This window comes from Macadamia integrifolia, chromosome 3, assembly GCF_013358625.1.
Source record: "Macadamia integrifolia cultivar HAES 741 chromosome 3, SCU_Mint_v3, whole genome shotgun sequence".
Lineage (NCBI taxonomy): Eukaryota > Viridiplantae > Streptophyta > Magnoliopsida > Proteales > Proteaceae > Macadamia > Macadamia integrifolia.
In genome coordinates this window covers 10,536,333-10,557,547 of record NC_056559.1, presented here as the reverse complement: position 1 = coordinate 10,557,547, position 21,215 = coordinate 10,536,333, and the positions used below count along the sequence as shown (strand labels likewise).

At 36.2% G+C, this 21,215-nt stretch overlaps 1 protein-coding gene and 1 pseudogene across 1 annotated transcript; both read left to right on the top strand.

Moving 5' to 3' along the window:
* LOC122074491 overlaps positions 1-21,215 on the top strand; it is a 52,797-nt pseudogene that overhangs the window by 914 nt on the left and 30,668 nt on the right.
* LOC122074492 (chaperone protein DnaJ-like) lies at positions 5,324-12,312 on the top strand. The gene is made up of 7 exons (XM_042639340.1): positions 5,324-5,436; positions 7,098-7,407; positions 7,494-7,539; positions 10,379-10,529; positions 10,645-10,678; positions 10,809-11,443; positions 11,579-12,312. Exons 2-6 carry the CDS (start codon positions 7,286-7,288, stop codon positions 10,861-10,863), a joined length of 408 nt encoding a protein of 135 aa, XP_042495274.1. The 5' UTR covers positions 5,324-5,436; positions 7,098-7,285; the 3' UTR covers positions 10,864-11,443; positions 11,579-12,312.

The window sequence follows — 21,215 nt, the reverse complement described above, 5'->3', positions numbered from 1 at the left end:
CGGATCGTCAGGCTCATTTTGCTTGAACAACCATAATAACTAAGCTTTTAAAAAAAATTTCCAATACAAAGATTGCATTGATTTCCTGCCTTTTCCTGATGTCCAAAGTCATTTTGTCAACTTTTAGTAACATGTCGATTAACTCATTTTCGACATCGAAAAAAAAAACTTAACTGGCATTGGAAGTCCATAAACTTAATTCCAATAAGTCAATTGGATGTTTTATTAAAGAATATGATCAATTTCTGACTTAACACTAAAGTCATTTGCATCAAGACATATTTCATGTCAAATCTTCCATTGATTCACTAGACAAACCTCCTCAATTCATTCACTAAAAATCCAATGGTAATAACAAAAAATACTTAACATTACCCATCATTAACTTTGATATTTCCAATATCACGTGTAACGAACAATCTACAATATATTCAATATATTATACTACTAGGCTTGTCTTGCTAAAAATAGACAAAATAAACTTGAACAGATCATATGAGATCCAAAAATTCCATTGAACATATTATCAATGAAACTGATGCAAGAAAAATAACATTTAAAAAAAATTATTGCATAAATATATTATCATTGGCATACCAAGACCATGTGGTCTAACAATTGGTCCACTTGAATAAACTATCAAGTAAGTAATCACGTCATATGGTTCTAACAGATATCAAGTCCAGTATAATCTCAATCATGACTGAGTATTTTTCCGCCATCACTATATATACAAAAATTTTCCCGCCAAACAAAAAACTATGGCTAGAGGTGATCAACCAAAATATAGTACATTCCCATAATAAGAGTCTACCTTGACTCAAAGTACGTTAATGTAAAATAATTGACAATCTATAAAGCCCATGGAGGTGGTGTCATGTAAATGACCCAGACAAACTTATCAAACCTTTAAGATATATACTCCATGAAATTTATGAATATACTTAAAAAACCAAAGGTCAAACTTTCCTTTTGGGTTGAATACTCCAGAAAATACATCAGAAACCTATTATGGGCTATAAGATCAATTTTAATAAGGTCCATGATCTCTAAAACAGACAACATATAACAAGAATGCATTCAACACATGAACTCTTAGAATACCGTATATTCACAATACCAAAACCCATTAACCAATAATGATAATAACATGATATTAAATTCAGAATTTCTATCCACAAACGACACCTTATGTAATTTTAGACAATATCTTGAATGCAATAACTCAATCGTGTGGATAAACATTAAAATATTGATTATAATAAAGTGCATCTCATATATTATAATGGCAGCATATTCAATATTATTTGAAAACAGAAGACAATAAAATATTAAACTAACAAGACAAGCTAACTAATACACATATGACATCACATGGGTTCACTTATCACTATTATATTGGTTGTTGTTTATATAATATACTTACCTGGGAATGTAGTCACGATTACCATCGGGCACGATACCACTGTCGGCATCGGTATTGGCATCGGGAGGACGGAGGGATTGTGCTTCCTTTCCTTCTTTCAAAGGCGAGAGTCTTCTTTCAAAGGCGAGAGTCGCAATGCCACTTGAGTCCAAGTCCAGCACGCAAAACAGCCAAAAAACTTAATTGTAGACCATCGTCGGCGGTGGCATCCTTTCCATTGACGGAGCAATCGATCTGTAATAGAAGCGGACGACAGAGAAGACGAACTTTATTACGGTCATTGGCACAACAGTAGTGATTCCGACGTCAAGGGATCTGAGGGCGGAAGACTTGTGGGCCTGCAGATCGAGCGCTAAGACTATGAGGAAGTGAGCGGCGGCGTCTCTTGGGTCAAGCAGGAGAGCCTTGCCGGCTTGGTTGATGGCGTCCTCGGTGATGGAGGCGCAGCTATTATTTGCGGTAGGAGGATCAAGCAAGAGGAGGAGGAGATCGGGTAGCAGGTCTAAGGTGGAAGGGCGAATGGGCCGGCCGGCGGTAAGAGTAAGGTCATAACCTCCGCTGGTGGGATCGTACTCGTCGAAGTCGTCCGTATCGTCGCCGCATGTCGAATATGACATTGTTTACTCAGATCTGATCTCTGCATCTAGATCTCCTTGATGGGTTCAAGGACCCTTCAAGTGCGGCAGTGGTTGCTGATCTCCAAGAAGAACAAATGACCACAGGGGCATGGGTGAATATATCGGTTGCTGAAACCAGAAGGGGTCGATCACTCCGGCGATCTTGATGTTTCAGACATGGTGGGTCCGAGGTCAGGACTTCCCCCTTATCCAGCAAAAAATTTCCACGAGCAAGGCTTCATGAGCAGTTGACCATCGCTGCTACTTTCTCCTCCTAGAGCAGGGCACAGGGGAGCTTTCAGTTGCTTTAACAGCTCTGATACCATTGTTGTACTATGGAGACAGAAGAGAAGAATCAAAACCGGAGATAGCGCAAGATTTTTGGGGCTCCAACTTATTGATTTCCTCTGTATATTTTCCAGCTCTTTTATAGAGCCAATAGATCCGTTGATAAACGGCTCTTTTCCAATCAACGGAATCGCCCCCAAATTTCTCCTTCTTGTGACCGTTATCACTCTTATAACCGTTGTCACAGTAATTCCATGATGAGGCCGAATGGCCACCTCACCAACAACTTGCTTCTTCACTTATCCTCTATCGTTTTATTTTGTGCACTTTTGCATCGTATCATTTCTTTCGTTTTTTTTCAGTTACTTTACTATTGATATGTAAACCTCATTTAGTTGGGAGAAGGCTTTGAGTTGAATTGAGTAGAGATATCTATAAATGTATCTGATGAAACATCACAAAGGCGTAAGAGAAAAACCACTATTTAAAATTTAGTGGAAATCTCCCCAAGGGCATGAGTAGTCTAGCACTCTATCTCCCTGGGAAGTGCTTTATAGAACTCAGAATTATATATAAAAATTCAATGCTTCTTGAGGATTTCTTGAAGAAAACAAAACACTTCTCAAGTATTAACACTGACACAGGGCTACCATTGTTTTCCAGAATGATGCTAAAATATATTATGGCGTATGCTTCTTTAGGACTTCTTTCTCGTGGGGGGTGGGGGGAATCTGCCTGGATACTGTCAGCAGATGGTTCAGACAAATAGGGATTGTGTGGTCACTAGCTCTCTCATGCTATTGATGCCATGTCACTGACAATAAGTATTTCTCCAATTGCTTTATTTTTTTCTGACATTTTACATTTTAACATTTTTAGAATCCAGATGCCTTGGGAATAATACTTGGGGGGACACTTGGAAACATGTCTCTCAGTGGATATAGACTTCATGAACTTCAGCCTATATTGGCATGTCGTATGTGCCAAAATATTTTGGTTTTTCTTACTAGCCAGTTCCCACATTTTCTGAAATCTTAAAATGGGATTTTTTCCATTTCCTTCCTCAGGTTCTTCTTTGAATTTTGTGACTCCAACTTATTGACTTCGAGAATGAATCGGATCCTAAAACCTGATTTTGGTTTACAAAAATATAAAATTTTTGCAGTTCCTATTATCTCCTATTGATTTATTTCTATCAAGTATCAACAATGTCCCATATAGGCCTTGTGAGGGTGCCAGTATGCATGTCTGATCCACTTCTTCAGAAGGGGGGGGGGGGGAGTAGGTCAGTATGATGCTTTTATTATATAGTGCTCATTATTGATGAAAGAGGCAAGTGTAGAAATTTATCAAGTTGAAGCCAGACAATCTTAATTATTTTCTTGGATGTATCTGACCAGGATTTATTGTCAATAATAGAGAACTGATTTGATTTTCCCGGGTCAGCGTTATCCTTATCGCATTTTACTGTTCTCGTGTACATATGTTGTTTTAGTGTTCTGACTATCCTAGAAAGGGAGTAATATTCCTTCTCTTTGGACTAGATTAAAAATATAATATGAAATTATATTCCTAAATAAGAGCATATGTTTTAATTGTTTTATATTTATTTTTAATTACACCAATTTATTGATTGAAATAATCGTTTTCCTTGCCACTTAGGTGCTGGTGGAGGATGTTTCGTAAAGAATTCATGGTGCTGCTTTTCTTTCTACTGCTTATGTTTCTTCCTTGAATCTCTCTCTCTCCCTTTTTTTTTTTTTGGGTCTTGATAGGTTTTGTTGGATATCATGTGCCATTGAACAGTTTTTACAACTTTTTAATGCTTTTTTCTCTTGTTCACTGTTTTCAGTCCCTTATTATACTTGACATGAAGCTACCATCTAACTCCTTAATACTGGTTACTCATGTGATTTTCATACTGATTGTCATTTTAAACCTTGCCAGAAACAAGAGAAGTTGTACCTTTTTGTGTGTTTCGCACTAAGTTGTCCTTTTGTTATCTGGACATTTCAAAACACTTGCTCGACCTATCTGCTCTACCATTTTTTATTACAGAATCTTGATAGGATCCATCATCTTTAGCTTTGCTGAACACTGGATAAACAATTATGCTTCAGATGCTTTTCTCATGTTCAAGTCTTGTTTTGGGTTTCTGTACATTTCAAATTGTAGGTTGAAGCAATCTGATGACATATAGTTGTATCGTTATGTACAATCTTTCTCATTACCCAGTTTGGTCGGGTCTACTTTCAAATCTAAGTACAAGTTTCCCCCACTATTTCTATGCCGCCATGAAGGTATGTATATTTCAAAGTCCTTCTTGGTGTCATTGCATCTTTAACTGAGACACCTTTGGCATTTGCTAAGGGAAATGGGGTGTTTTTAGTCAATTTTAGAGAAGGGGAAAGGGGGTGTTTTAGTTTTCGTACGTGAAGGGTATTTAGGGGTAATTTAGGGATTATTTGAAAAAAGAGACTGACTTAACAGCCATTTTAAATGGTTGGGCACGTTAGAAAGAATCTTTCTGTTTGAGGGGAGGTCAGAGATATATATGGAAAAACGTAGGGGGAACATGATATTTCCACATAGTTCATGGGAGGGGAGTGAAAATTCCTATTAAAAAAAAAAAAAAAAAAAAAAAAAAAAAAAGGAAAGAAAAGAAAAAAGAAGAAGAGGAAGAAGATAAATAGCCACATCGTTACTGTTTTTTTTGTAGCATTCAAGGATATAATTCCCTATGGTTAAATAACCACTACTATGAGCCTTCAATTCCTAAATTTTTCTGATCCCTCTTAGTTTCCTACTTTCCTTTTATTTCCTAATTTATGCAGATGTGATCATTAGTTAATTTTGTTTTTGCAGGATGATTTAGAGACAGTTGATGATCAAAGAACTACTGGAGACGCATATACGACCAGTAGTGCAAGATGATGGTGGGGACATTGAGTATCGAGGATACGACCCATATGGTTTTCCCCCATCTTAATATATTTGTTGGATGGGGTGCTCAGTAGTGAGTTTAACCCTTTATGAATTTACTTTCTCAGATAAACTGGAGTGGTCAAACTGAGGATGCAAGGAGCCCTATCTGTCTCCACCTAGGTTTATGTTTTCTTATCCTATGATTTTTTATGGTCCTTCCTCTCAGTGGTGTAGGCTTGCATTTTTTGAAATTGAGGCTGTTCTTTTGTCTTGCTTACAAGTTTCAGTTTTTGGAGTTTGAATTGATTATGCGTGTATATTCATACTGAAGAAATGCCTATACTGGGGTTCTTCGTTATACAGTGTTATTTGATGATCTAGGTTGCGTTCAGAAGACAATTTACAATTGCAAGCAAGTCTCTAATTGTAAGCAAACTTTTGGCTGAAGAATGATAAGTTGTGTCATATCCTTTTCATGTTTTGTTTTTCAGGTTGCTCATTCCATAGTTTTCTGCAATGGTAGGACATCAACTCTGGAGAGAGTTTGTGGATGTTATCTGATGGCAGGAACAAAATTAAACAATACAAAGCCTTCTTTTTCATCTCAGACAAAGACCCACCTGAGCCAGCCTCTATAATACAGCCCTGTACAGGTTCCCAAAGAGCTTGTGTGCCTTTCCTCACCCTTATGCACTCATAATAAAGGGATCTAAAGATATTTAGAACTTAACATTCTCTTGTTCCGTTTGAAGTGTTAGCCATTTGCAATTGGCTCCCATTGCAATCCTGGCCTACATTAGTTGGTAAAGATCCAAATTGGGCTCAAGAGAAAACAATAGGTCAAATTTGTTCACTTATCTGGTTTGTATGGCGTTTTGCAAAACATAGTTGCAACGACTCTAACGCAAAAAGTGAAAGCATGGTGGAGGGTGGATGATTGTGATCGGGAACTTGAGATAATATTGGGAGTGTTGTATATGAGAAGCCCCTGCTGAACTCCTGAATCCTACAGACAAGCTTGGACAAGGGATGCTTCTTTGAGAGCCCATCCTGTAAACCTACATTAAAGGAGTAGCCCTTCTTCGTAGCGGCTACCCAAGACCAAGAATTAACAATCTTTTTACTCCCTCTCTTTCCCTTTCTATTTTTTTCTTTTCAGGTTTCTGTGTAAGTTGGTGACTAATCCGATCCTTTTCTTCCCCTTTCTCCTTCCATTCCCTTCACTCTATATTTAACTTTTGAGTTTCAGTTCTTGATTATTTGTGGCTTTAGAGATGTGAAATGATATGCTAAATTTTATGTCTTGCAGTGTAAAATTATATTTCTTCAATCGTTTATGATCCTGGTTTAATTTAATTCTTATCTGGTAAGGTTGCTAAGCTTCAACACTTGAAGTTATTTGGAAGTTTTAACAGTGATTATTAACTCGAAATCAGGAAGAATGAATTAGGATGGATGGTATGATGTGAAATACTTAGTCCTCACTCCTCATTCTTTGATTGTCCTTATTTATCTTGTTAGACTACATGGATTTTGGCTGCTATTGTAGCTACATTTGTAGTGCAGTCTCTGTGAATTTGGTTCTTGATGATTTCTTCTTCTCGTGCTCTGTTCTGCACCGATTATCATTGTTTAATTTGAAGATTATAGGTTAACTTATTATAGATGTTCATAAAGATTCTTGTATTTTGTGTGCTGGATGATTTGATATTACATTGTTTCATGCCAAGTGTATGTTGGATTGTTCTTACAGATTAGAAATTGCTAACAGGTTCCAAATTTGAAGAAACTACAATTCTTTGTTTCTGGGTATGGATTTTTGATCTGTGATGTTATTGCAGATTAGAAATTGCTCATCCATGTTCATCTCTATGAGCTAACAAGTTGTGGAGAACCTGAAGATGCAGTAGTTGAAGCATGAAAGTGGAAGGAGTGATCCCCCCTCAAAGTTGCTCTACTCTCTCTTGATTTGGATTTTTGAGTTTTCTGTTTCTTTTATATTCTCTCATTGGAATCAGAAACCCCCACCATGTACACTGATTCAGATTCTATGAGAAGTCTATCTTGGAGGTTTCAATTTTTTTTCTTCTTACAACGCTTGACGATTCAACAAAATGGCAAAGCATTGATGCCCCAATACCAAGTTTCAAGGTAAACGAAAGCCCCAATTTTTTTTTTATTGATCAATCTGAATTAGTTTTCCTTGCTGCTAATCTCTGTTTGTTTTTCCTCTTCAGGTGTTCGGAATTGCAGTCAATGGGATGTTCGGAGCTAGCCGTTAAGGCGAGTTTTCTCTGTTTTGTGCAGTACACTTCCACCTTCTCTCTCTCTCTCTCTCTCTCTCTCTCACACACACACACACACACACATCTAACACGATCAGTTCGTTCAACAAAATAGCGTAGCATTGACCAAGGTTTAAGTTAACAACCAAACCTCAAACCGATACCATTCTGAATTTTGTTACAGCCAAGGAATTATTCTTCTGGAGAGTCCGTTAGCATTTCCTATAGCAGGCAACACTTCCACAATGATATAAATTCAGAAACAGAGAAGAAATAGTGGTTTGGTAAAGGATTTCCATGTCTAATGCTTTGAATCATGTTAAAATAAATTACTTGTAGGCACCATTTGTCAAGTTTTCCCATTTCAAAAGTTGCCCCTCTGATTCCAAAAATTGCCTCTCCCATATTGAATTTTCCTTTTTCCCCTTTGGTTTGAAATTTTCTATTAATTTTTTCAACTCCTAGGAATTTTACATATGTTAATTTGCTGCTTTGGTTTTCTTCCCCCTCCCCTCCTATGAAAAAATAAAATAACAAAGGATAGGAAGTTAGAACTGTGGGAGGTTTAGGTTTAATTTTTTACAGGTGGTCATGCTTTCTTCCTTTTCCCCTCCTCCATCTTGGCAAAGACTACGTCTTTGGTCGTCATAGACGTTGTCAGGTGTGATTTTTTTGTTCACTCTCTCTCTCTCTCTAATGTTGAACTGTGATTGGGGCTTTATTTCATCTTCAATTTCTTACAATTTATTAGAACTTATTTATATCCTGGTTTAATGTGTAATTTTGCTACCTGAATCTGCTGTAAGCATCTCTTAAGTTGTATTTCTTTCTCTTTTGAGTGTCTTAAACTGTTATTAATAATGGTAAAATCCTTAGGTTTAAGTTAAATGTCTTATTAGTTCTATATTTCACCTAAATGGAATATATTTTTGGATTTTCTGGTTGTGTTTCTATCCTAGGATGGGATCAATTTTCAGTTAAATTATTCCTTTTCTTCTTCTTTCTTGTTTTCTCACAATTTTGTATTTCTGCTGAGCTTATCTTTAAGTTTCAGCAGCACATTTGGAGGTTGCATCATATTTATATCACTGAATTTTTTTGTAAATCGGCTAAACAATATATGATTATGCTTCCTTCAACTCCTTCGATTCCATGTCTCCCATTATCCATACCATCAACAACTTACTGCAACAGGTCTCTTCTCTCTATTGATCAATCGGCCATCAACAAATACATTCAACAGGTCTTTTAATTGGATTCCATTGTAGTAGTGGAAGATTGGAATCTAAGGTTTTGTATAAAGAAATTCTGAAAGAGCTGCGATTTCTTTTCTCCCATTTCCCTTTTTTTTCCCCTCTACCTCCTTTTTTAGGGTTTCATTTTGGTCTTCGTTTACTTGGTAAGAATTCATTATAGTTTGTCTTCGGAGGGCTAGAATCTAGCGTTTTGTACAAGGAAGGTCTCTCTCTCTCTCTATATATATATATTTGCTCTTATTTGCTTGCATATGTTGCATTCCTAAATTAGCTTTATTTTGGTCTTTGCAGTTTTGGTGCAATTGGTGATCATAAGTTTTATCTAGCTGTTTAGATTGGACTATGGAGTTTAGTTGTTTGCAATTGGACTATTTTCATTTTATGCTAAAGTAATAAAGTATGCTACTTTATGCTCATGCGTTTCATCTTTATGACTTTATTTCAGAGCCTTTATATTGAAATTTTGTTCTTTAAGCCCATGTTTGCTTCTAATAATTTATGGATCTCAAGGATTGCTAATACTTTTTTTTTCATTTACTTTATGTTTAACATAATACTTTGTTCATGTACAAGACATCTTTTTTTCTTGCAACTATTCCGTCTGACCTCGACTGTGTTGTTCTATTATGGTTTGCACGGTTTTGTTTTTAATACCCTCTTCAATTTTTTATTAGGTAAAAGATTATGAGGCTTGATTCATCATTCTCGATTCATGTGACATGCATTTCTCTCTCTCTCTCTCTCTCTCTCTCTCTAGAATATCCATCTGTATATGTGACTGTTGTATGTTTCCTTTGATTCTTTTACAATTTAATCTCCTCTTCTGTAATTTTACCATTGAGATAATTAGCTTCATTATGGTTAAAGATCATGTTATGAATCCATTTGCATTCAGACAGGTTACTCAGTAGTTCGCTCCATCACTTTTGGCCATTAATTGATTACAGCAGCTTGGTGACAAAGGAGTGGTAGGGATCAATGGTGGTTTTGAGTGGTTGTTTTCACATCGTATTGTTTTATTGGGACTATCTAAGGTGAATTTTTTTCACCAGGGAGGGTGATTATGAGCCTAGGTGCTACTACCATGCAGTTCAAACGTTTCATTGTTGGGAGGGGGAGTTTCAACTACAATTATTGGATGGATGTTCTCTCTGAACTCAGGTCCTTGGAGATACTACTCATTTAATTAGGAAGTGAGATCCTTATGTTTTTTGTAGAAATATCATTTCAGTCACATGATAAGTGATTAGTCTCATAGGTTTTAATCCATCAGATCGATGGTTAGGATCACTACCATACCTCTAATTTAGCAAAACTTATCAGTGTTGAGACAATGTAGGTTTATTTTGGGTGTGTCTGTTGTTGGAGTTTCTAAGCAGCGATACTCCTATCTGCGTAAGGATGACTTTTTTATGCTATCGGTAAATGTTGAATAAAATATCTAGCTCGTTATCTTGTGGTCTCCAATTTCTATCAATCTCAACCATTTAAGGAGTTGAATTGCCTTTCAAATTAATGAATTTTTAATAACTTCTCACTGTTGAGTAGTTTGAATTTATACAATTTGGGATTTCACTGTAGTTCAAGGAGTTGGCTCAAGCTTATGAGGTTTTGAGAGATCTTGACAATCGTCAAATCTATGATCAATATGGAGAAGATGCGCTTAAGGAAGGAATGGGTGGAGATGCCGGTGCCCAAGACCCGTTTGACATATTCCAGTCTTTCTTTGGTGGTAGCCTCTTTGGAGGAAATTGGCTTTTATCAATCTACATTTCCCTATTTCTATTAATTGATTCTTAGATTAATTGAGTTGTTTGTTTTAGCTATTAAATCCTTGTGGTGATCAGGTGGTGGTAGCAGCAGAGGCCGAAGACAAAGAAGGTGAGAAGATGTGATCCACCCCCTCAAAGTCTCTCTGGAAGATCTATATAGTGGTACAACAAAGAAAATTTCTCTCTAGAGGAATGTGATTTGCTCCAAGTGCAAGGGGTGATTGATGGAACACTTGCAGGTGTCGCACTCTTCAATCCATATTTTTGGTGTTCAGTGATATTCCCTTTGTTTGATGAATTCCAGTGAAGGGTCAAAATCTGGCGCTGTCATGAAATTGGGAATGAATGTATCGATCAGGCACCTTGGTCCTTCCATAATCCAGCATATGCAACACCAATGTAATGAGCGCAAGGGCATCAGAGAGACCATCAGTGACAAAGACAGTTGTCCCCAATGCAAAGATGAGAAGGTTGTAAAGGAGAAGAAGGTGTTGGAGGTTATTGTTGAGAAGGGAATGCAGAATGGACAGAGGATTACTTTCCCAGGGGAAGCTGATGAACCGATACTTAAGCGGACTCTCTTCTCCTCCATTGTGTTTATTTTCCTTGGTGGTTATTTTTCTAAAAAACATTTGGAAATACTAATGCAGTGATCTTATGATTGGCAATGTTATGTAGACTGATACCGTCACAGGAGACTTAGTATTTGTTCTACAGCGGAAGGAGAATCTCAAGTTTAAGTGGTAGGGAGACGATCTCTTCTATGAGCACACCTTGTCCCTCAAAGAAGCGTTGTGTGGCTTCCAGTTCATATTGACTCACTTGGATGGAAGGCAACTCCTCAACAAATCTAACCCAGAAGTCGTCAAAATTGGTAAGGCATTTAACTATTGAGAAGATTCGTTAAACCAGGTCTTGTGGTAAGGTCAATTTGGGATGTCTTCTTGATTCATGGTGGTTGATTGGTTTATTTATTTATTCTTTTTTGGGGGTGGGTTTTTGGAACCAGATCAATTCAAGGTGATCAACAATGAGGGTATCCCAATGTACCAGAAGAATTTTATGAGGGAGAAACTTTACATTAACTTCACAGTAGAGTTCCCTGAATTATTGACACACCTGAGTAGTGCAAGGCATTAGAGGCTATGCTTCCACCAAAGACGGACATGGAGCTGTATTGAAACTCTCTATACAGGCCACATGTAAAATATGTTGCTCACCTTGAGTATATGATCCACCAAGGGGCTGGCATATCTTACAGGTTAGGTGGATGAGATTGGCGCAATCTTTACCATGACTTTTGTTTGGGATTCTTGAGCCCGAGTTCAGCCTATAAAACTTATTTAAACCCATACACAGGCTTGTATTTTGTCATGCAGGGTCAGATTTAGATGGTTTTATTAATTTCTGCAAGGTTAAAAAAATCCTATTTATTTAGAATAAATTTTGAATTCTACTATCTAATTCTGATACTAATAGGATACAAGACTATTGATCCATGTATTATATGGCATTTTCAATCTAACAATAGTGACATAGCCATAACACTCAAATTTGGACTGTTAAAGGGTCAATTCTATTATATGCTCCGATGACCAAGAGTCTATAAATGCATATAAAATTTGAAAGCAGCTGCTTTATGGAATTTATAAATAACAACCAAGAGTCTATAAATGAGTTTTTTAAATGAATCCACCATATCCCTTGTCTATGTTTTCATTTTAACCTCAATGATAGTGTAATGGAAATATCCTGGATTAAAAAAAAAAAAAAAAAAAAAAAAAAAAAAAAAAAAAGTGAACAAAAAAAACGCAAGGCCTTCCTTTACAAAGGAGGGGGGAGGCAACTAGGCAAGGTCCAGGAAATAGAAGGGGAAAAGACCCAACCTGAAACAGCACACCTAAAAAAATATGGTAAAAAACTACCAATCCATTGAGCATATCAATACCATAGTTGTGGTGATTGTGCGGACCTGGTCAATGGAGATGGACCTCCAAATATCTCAGCTAACTGAGGTTTGGATTGAAAGATATGGTCTAGATCAGAAAATAGAATGTAGTTTCTTAAATAAAAATCTTCCTGTCACTGTTGATCAATGGATGAAGCTTCAACTCAGATCAAAGAAAGGCCCTGGAATGTAGGCCAATACATCGAAATATCACAAGGATCTGATGTTCCAATCAATCAAGATATATAAAGAAGAGATGAATTCAGCAGGGCAACAACCAGTAGCCTATAACCGCAGGGTGCAGGATGTAATAGGAACGACTCCAGCAGCACTCATAATCACCAACAGTAGTTCCTTCCACAACAACAGGACAAACAATGGTCAATGGTCACAGCCATAAGGGCACATCCTCAATAGGCCTAAAGTTGCAGAAAAATGGAAACTAGTAAAAGAAAGGTCCACAAATGTAGTAGTGGGCCTTACGAGTGAAAAAAAAAAAAAAACCAAAGTAAATATGGACCCTATGAATCTGCTTTTTAGTTAACCAGTAACATCCTGACCATGGCATGGCCTGAACCAAAATAGGTTCAGTTGAACTGTGGCCTATTGAAGGGCCTGGTTCTTCTTATGGTTATACTGTTTGGAGTATAGTCTGTCTGCTTCAGAATAGGTCCTCTTTATTTTACTCCCCGGTGTTATTTCTCCCCAGTTGGTTTTCTTTTTTATTGAAGATTTTTTGAATTTTCTGCTCTGCAGTGATCAGTTCATCTTTTACTGTTACTATTTTATGATTTGTAGTTGATGATGTTTTCCGTCCTGCAGCAATGAGTTCTTCATTTTCTATTATTGCTATTTTCTGGCATGAGATTGGTATTATGTACTGCTTACATTGTTTGTTACTATCTAGTTTTCTGTTTAAAGAAGATTTCTATCTATTTCTTCTGATGGCAGCTGGTATCTTTGATAGGAGCTAAGCTGGTCTGATCTGTTTAATTTTGTAATCTGGTGCTGAGACTGAAGTTTCTTATTCCTGTTTTTCTTTTGTTTGCTACGTATCTGGGTGTGGTTGGTAGCAACTGGCCTCTACTTCTGATATATTTATTCAATTTGGTATTGCTGGTCATTTATGTTCTGGTTTTTTGAGGCTGGAGTATAGGGGATCTATGTGCTCTAGCTCGAGGGGAGTGTTAAGAAATAAAATTCTTATGGCGTGGGGGTATTTTTGTAATGTTTTCTTATAATTTATTTTATTTTATTTTTTATATATATAAGACATACCTACTTATTAGACTTCTCTTTAATCGTTAGTTCTTCTACGTATTCTCTTCTCTCTTTTCTTCTTGTTATCCTCTGCTGGTTTTCTTTATTTTGCTTTTTCACAATGACTACTAAAATCTGATATCTCCTAATTATCTAGCTCAAGAACTTAAAAAAGAAACTAAACTTTAAAAGAGCAATGATTAAAACCGATAAAAAATTAAGATAATCTTTAGAAAAAAAAAAAATTAAGATGATCTTTAGAAAAATATATACAATATAGTTACTTGTATTTGGAATAAACACCACTTTAATGGATGATATCACTTATAACTAGCAGAAAGTCATGTGAACAATTTGAAAAAGCTCAAATTTTACCACGGATGATGCTTTACTTATATTCACGATTTATTAATCTTGTTGGAGCTGACTGTGAGTTTGTGACTCATTCATTTAACCATTTTTTTTATCCCTGTTATGTTTCTTATGTTCACCAAATGTAAAACTTGCTGTTGGTTTCAATATTTACTGTGGAGATTATAGCTACAGTGGTTTTATTGAATGAAGTTTGTAGGATATTTTCATATCATTAAAACAGAAGTTGCATATATTTCCTCTATCAATCAACGTAGTACGAAACACTCACAAAGTGAGAACAAACAATTTGTTCACTTTTGCACCTGTGAATGGTTTCATTCTATACTTGCTTCCTCATTCCCGCCTTAATATTCTTTCGGTTCATTATATTTGGAGTTCCTTATGTTATTATCCTTTGCAGTCATCTTGGGAGGATCAAAACACAAACAAGACATAGTTGTATTGATCTGTACTTTCTTTCTTATTACCCAGTTGCGTTGGGTTTACTTTCAAATCTAAGTACAAGTTTCCCCCTTATTTCTATGCAGTCATTTCTATGCAGTCACGAAGGTATGTATATTTCAAAACAGGGGTTATAAAAATAAAACAAAAAAGTGATATAAAGGGAGGAAAATGAAAAGCAAGAAGTCTCATATACAATGGATTGTTTGCCGATATTTTTCCCCCTTTTGTTAGATAAATTCATTTTCCAATAGGCCATGGTTACTTGTTCATTTTCCATGAGCAGAGCTACTACTTTGAGAAATTATGATATGAAGGAAATAAGATGAGATCCTAAGCTCACTGAAAATGAGAGTGGATTTTCAGAGCATATTCAGTCCATTCGAGATGAGCTGAGAAGAAAAAATTTGGATGAAGGTGGGAGATAAAAGAGGGAGGAGGAATCACTTCTTCGTCAGAAAAGGTTTGAAATGATGACATTTATTAACTTCATTAAGGGTTGTTTGTGAAATCTTAAGGAGATAGGAAAAATTGCAGATTGAAATTATTGACTGAAGAAAACCAAACTAAACTACTTTCTTGATATTATAAAACCAAACTACTTTCTTGACATTATATATAAGATATAAGAAGTCACTAGAGTGGAGTTCAAAATATGTTCGTCAATTGTAAATGTCTTCTTTAGTAGTTCTCATTGCTCAACTATGATGCTTATTCTGTGCCTTAATGTTATTTTAAATTTTTTTTTTTTTTATTTTGTCTCAATTATTGTATTCTTATTGAGTTGTAATTGAGAATTCACATCAAATATACTGACTCAAATGTGGCAATGCTATTCATTATGTATAAGTTTATTATATATGTATGGATTGTGTTTGGAGCTTGTATCTCCCTGTAATCTTGATAACTGGCTTTTCTCATTCTCCTCATATTTGAAAAGTGCAACATTTCCCTATTCACTTACTTTGGTTAGATACGTGAGATGACCATTGTAAAGGAGACCACTTTTGCTTGCGTTGATGCTATGTTGTCTTGAGTGTTGAATTTGTCACTTCATTTTCAGCCAACAGCATTTTCATGTTGATATATATAGTTACTGGTGCCCTTTGTGTGTGTGTGTGTGTGAGGGAGAGAGATGATTTTCCTATTCCAATTATTTGCAAAACGAGTGATGGATGGTTTTTATCAACCTCATGCAGGAAAGGATACTCTGGTCAAGCCTATGTGGAAGCTTGCTAGTCAAATTGCAGCAGGGGCCATTATTATGCCATGGTACTATGATGGTATAGGTGTCCAAACACTATTTGGAGGTACGCGGTTCAAGGATGATCAGAAACGTCTAGAATCGCATCCCTGCCAGGTTCCCATGTTATCCATGTCTTTAATTTTTGTTCCTTCCTGAGTCGGTTTCATTTTGAAGATAGAAGATCTTGAACAATGCATATCTCCTAGATATAGTTATAAAATATGTCTATCATGTTACATTCCTATTTTTCAGTATTTCACAAGCCATTTCATTTCTCAAAGCTTGTTATAATTGAAACTAGGGAAATACTGTTATTACAGTGTAGCTTATCAGGAGAATTTTTTTTTTTTTTACTACAGTGTAACATTGTGCATTCTTTCTTACCTTTTTAGGTATATTTTCTTTCGGTGTTCATTATTAATATCTTCTTATCACTTTTCGTTGGTCTTTTGTAGATTATAGTTGCAACCCCTGGTAGGTTATTGGATCATATTGAGAACAAATATGGCTTCTCCGTTCGCTAGATGGGCCTGAAAATGCTTTTACTTGATGAAGCTGCCCACTTATTAGATTTAGGATTTCAGAAAGATATAGAGAAGCTTGTTGATTGCATTCCACGTCAAAGGCAGTCCTTGCTGTTTTCTACTACTCTTCTGAAAGAGGTTAATCTACTGAATTCCCTATTCAGGTTTTCTTCATTCGAATTCAAAATTTTTGTACTTGTAAACAATAAATAGAAACATATGCTTTTTCTATTTCCTAAATTTATGAATTCACAGGTTCGCCACATTTCATAGCTTTTTTTGATAAGGGAACATGTTTTTATCGATACGGTGGGTTCTTGGTGGTGTGGAAACTCATAACAAGGTATGAGTCTTCAATATTGATTTTTTTATTTCTGGTTGCTCTATTTATCAATTTGTTAAGTGCCACCTTATGAATTTTGTTTCATTAAAAATAAGTTTATTGAAAGAGGAAAATTGAATTCAAATAAGTGTGTTCAATGGATTGCCATGAATGTTTCATGTTTGTTTTTATCTGAAATGTTCTATCAAAGAAGCTTCGTTGTTCTGTTTGTCATTATTCTATTGATACCGTTCACCATGTAGGACCTGATGACCTGGTCATGAAAATTTTGAGAGCTGTGTGTTTTGTATTTTTCGCACGAATATGGATGAATATCATTATTCTAACAGTGGGAGGCTGTTCTCACCCTGGGTTCTACTTACAGAATGTCGTTTATGCGTTGCACACTGTTATTTTATCGAAAGAGAGTTGGGAGCCTAACTCTCACATACCTTTTGGATTGTTGAGTGCATGTTAAACAATTGTAAATTGTTGCACCTCATGAACTCCATTTTCAGATTGTTTCACCAGCTTTTGAAGGAGCATATCACACATGTGCTGGATTATAAGATTGATATGCTGTTACTTTCTTACCTTAGTTTGATAAAAAAAAAATTCTTAGTCTAATTGTTTATTATCTGCCAAGGTTATTGTTTTCTGCACAACTACAATGGTGACATCACCTATGTTTTTCCTCCTTCGAGAGTTGAAAATGAATGTCAAAGAAATGCATTTAAGAAGGCCTCCACTTTTATTGTACTTACAAATCTGATGAGTTTTGTGAATCCAAGTGATTGATTTTTGTTACATCTGATGTTTCAGCTTGTGGCATGAACTATCCTGATGTTACTCTGGTGATTCAGGTGGCTTAAAACTTCGCATGCTCATTAGCTCTACTACATTTTGTTCTATGATCTGGATGCCTTGTGCTATTGTAGTATTCTATGGACACTTACAGGGCTTAAGCATTGGGAGAAGCATACACCATATGCATTGGCCTTATTCCTGTTATCTTCCTCTTCACTCCACATTTTTACTAATATAACTGTCTGGTAGAAAAATAGTGCATGCCTAATAGATTATAAACTATTCTGTATCAATTAAGATTAAGATAAATCTTTTCCATGGCAAGCAGTTAGGAACAAAAAATGGCCAAGAAAGCAAGAGAGTCATCGTAAGAAGTGCTGGAAAGAGGCTTTGCTCCCATTTTAAGCTCGTAAAAGGCATTGTTCCCATTCATTTAGCGAACTAACTTGCTCTCGCATTCTTTGACAATCTATCCTTCAATAGTTTTATCAGGCAATGCGACTATCTGGTCGAAAAGTAGTGCATGCCTAAGAGATTATATATTATTCTGCATCAATTAAGGTAAAGATGAATCTTTTTATGCTTTTATTATGTGGGCTGAAATTGAACGTGGATGCTTATTGAATCATGTGATTACCATCAACCATTTAGTGGGGGTGCTTATATTGTTAATTATGTGTAACACAATGGTTTTCCAATCAACAGAGAACAATACATTCATCGTCTTGGAAGGACAGGGCGTGAAGGCTATGATGGAGAAGGCATTCTGTTGCTCACAGCATAGGAAGAACATTTCTTGGATGAAATAAAATATTTTCCAATTGAGAAGTCTAGTTTACCACAAGTAGATTCAGATACAAAACTGGAAAATATTGAATTGCCATAATATTATTATTATTATTATTTTTTATATTAAATGTGCATTGAAGGAAAGGGGTAATCTGGTATGATAAATGGGTGTGGATTTGATGCTTAAAGTGGTGCAACATTGTTCTGGGATATTATTTTTGAATGGGCACCCAACTCTCTGGAATCCAATTGACATGCTCATCCCTTTGGTTGAACCTACCCTTATCTATGATAAATCAGAGTACCCAATTCATCAGGAAATTGGAATGTTACCTAACCTCTAAACCAATGAATGAGTGGTTAACAAATTCCTTGTTCGAATTGAATGTGAGGCCTGCAAGGGAGAAGGTACTGAACTTCACTCCCTGTTTTATCTGACTAGTGCTCATCCCTTTGTTGTGCTCATCCCTTTGTTGTGCTCGTTTCAGATGGTAGGCAAATGCAGTTAGTTTTCAATGTTGGTGGACAGAAAGGGTATCATGTCATAAATTTTTTGAGGTTGTTGCAAATATCAGAGGATACAATACTTCATTGATCAAAGTTGTTTCTGCAACATTAGTAAGCCCCTCACCCAACACCTTACTTTTTTTTTCTCTTGAAATCTCATTCAGAAACTTGTGATGCATAAAACATGACTTTCTCATAACATACCTTGGACAAACCCTGGGTAAACCTTCGATATTATAAATGGTGCCAAAGGTAGACATAGAAATCATAAGGATCCATTAAAGAAAAAAAGCTTATCCGCAATCGTTGAGGAGGAACTTGATTCTATTTTTTGAATGAGAAAAGAGTCTTGGATGGTTGCTTACTTTTGCATCTGTGAATGGTTTCATACCATACTTGCTTCTTCATTCCCTCCTAATTCTCTTTTGATTCATTATATTTGGAGTTATGTTATCTTTTGCAGTCATCGTGAGAGGATCAAGACACAAACACGACATATAGTTCTATCAATCTATACTTTCTTTTCCATTACCCAGCGACGTCGGGTATACTTTCAAATCTAAGTACAAGTTACCCCCTTATTTTATGCCGCCACGATGGTATGTATATTTCAAATACCTTTCGAGTGCCGTTGCATCTTTAACTGATACACCTTTGGCATTTGGTGATGCTATATGTAAACTGGAGTTTTTCTTTTTTCTTTTGGAGTGGAATTTTGTTTCCTGAAATATGAGTACCTTTTCAGATAGGGTGATAAGCCATGTGAAGGAGGGGAACTTCCAGGCCACAAAGCTATAGCAGATATTATAGTCACTAGAAACTCCACTGCTGGTGTGGTTTTCTGTGACCGACTTATTTCAATTTTACGTTCCATATAACTCTAATCCAGGAGCTCAAATCAGTGTGAAACTGGTGTCCGAAGCTGGTGTAGGAATTATTGCTAGTGGAGTAGTGAAAGGCCATGTTGACCATGTTTTGATCTCTGGTCATGAACTGATGATGGAGGAATAGGAGCTTGGTTTGGCTGAGTTCGGCTTTAGATAGATGGTCAACTTAAAAATGGAAGGGATGTGGCCATTGCAGCACTTCCTGGTGCAGATGAGTTCAGCTTTAGCATGCTCCTTTGATAACCCTCGGCTGCATCATGATGCGTGAATACCACAAGAACACATGCCCTATTAGTATTCCTACCCAAGATCCTGTTCTTTGTGAGAAATTTGTTGGAGAGCCCACAAGAACATTTCATAAATTTCTTTCCAAAAAAGTGATGTAAAGGGAGGAAAATGAAAAGCAAGAAGTGGTATTCAATGGACTATTAGCCGATATTCCCTCCACCCTTTTGTTAGTTAAATTCATTTTCTAATAACCCATGCTTGTTAATTTTATTGGAAAAGAAAGAAATAGATGTTGAGTCATATTTGAGGCGACGATATGAAGGACATATTGCTGATATAGAAATAAGGGAGAATGAGGGTCTCGATCTGGTATGTTCCTTGACCTCATGAGAAAATTTCTCCTTTGGAGTTCCGCTTAATATTTTTCTTCATTGAAGTAGTGGTTTTATTAGTCATCTAATTTTCTTCCTTATTCCCAGTAAGGTATTGTCACACCCCGCCTCCACTCACCTGAAGGCTAGTGACATGACACGCACACGTGTCCACAATCCATTCAGGATCCATGATACAGTACTTTAAGTGCATAAAATTATGAAATGATTATAGATCATAAGATAATAATAAGAGTCAAATATACATAACTGGTGGAGTCTAATAGTATTTATCATATTTAACAAAATGTTTTCACAACGAAATATTAATTATAGTTATGCCCTTAGGGCTACATCTGATATGTAAACAAAAGGGTTGAAAGGGAAGATGATACTCTCATCCTCAGAGTGCTCCGAAAGCACAATCATTGCATACACAGCCATCCTCGTGTATGACTAGTTCCTCGTCTCAGAGGTCACCTCTGTAAAGGGTCGGCTCCTCAGCCACAGTCTCTGAAGGATTCCCTGGATCCACATAAAAAAAGGGGCAACAACGTGGGTGAGCTTCCACGAAGCCCAATGAGGGGTGCACACAAACATCCACAACAAATTATAAAATAAAATAATATAAATGCCCAACCAAACCAATATGAATACATTTATATGAATGCAATGCCATAATCCGGATTATTAACAAACCTAATCAACAGATTCTTAGTCCAAAGCAGTGTTATCAATTCGGCCGAATAATTCGCGAATTATTCGACCGAACCGAATTTTTTCGAATTTTATCAAAAATTCTGACCGAATCCGAATTAAAAATAAAATTCGGTAAAATTCACGATTTTTTCAAAAGCGAATATAAAACGCGAATAATTCAGACCGAATCCGAATTAAACCGAATTATTCGGTCCACTTAAACAGTATTAAAAAAAAAAAAA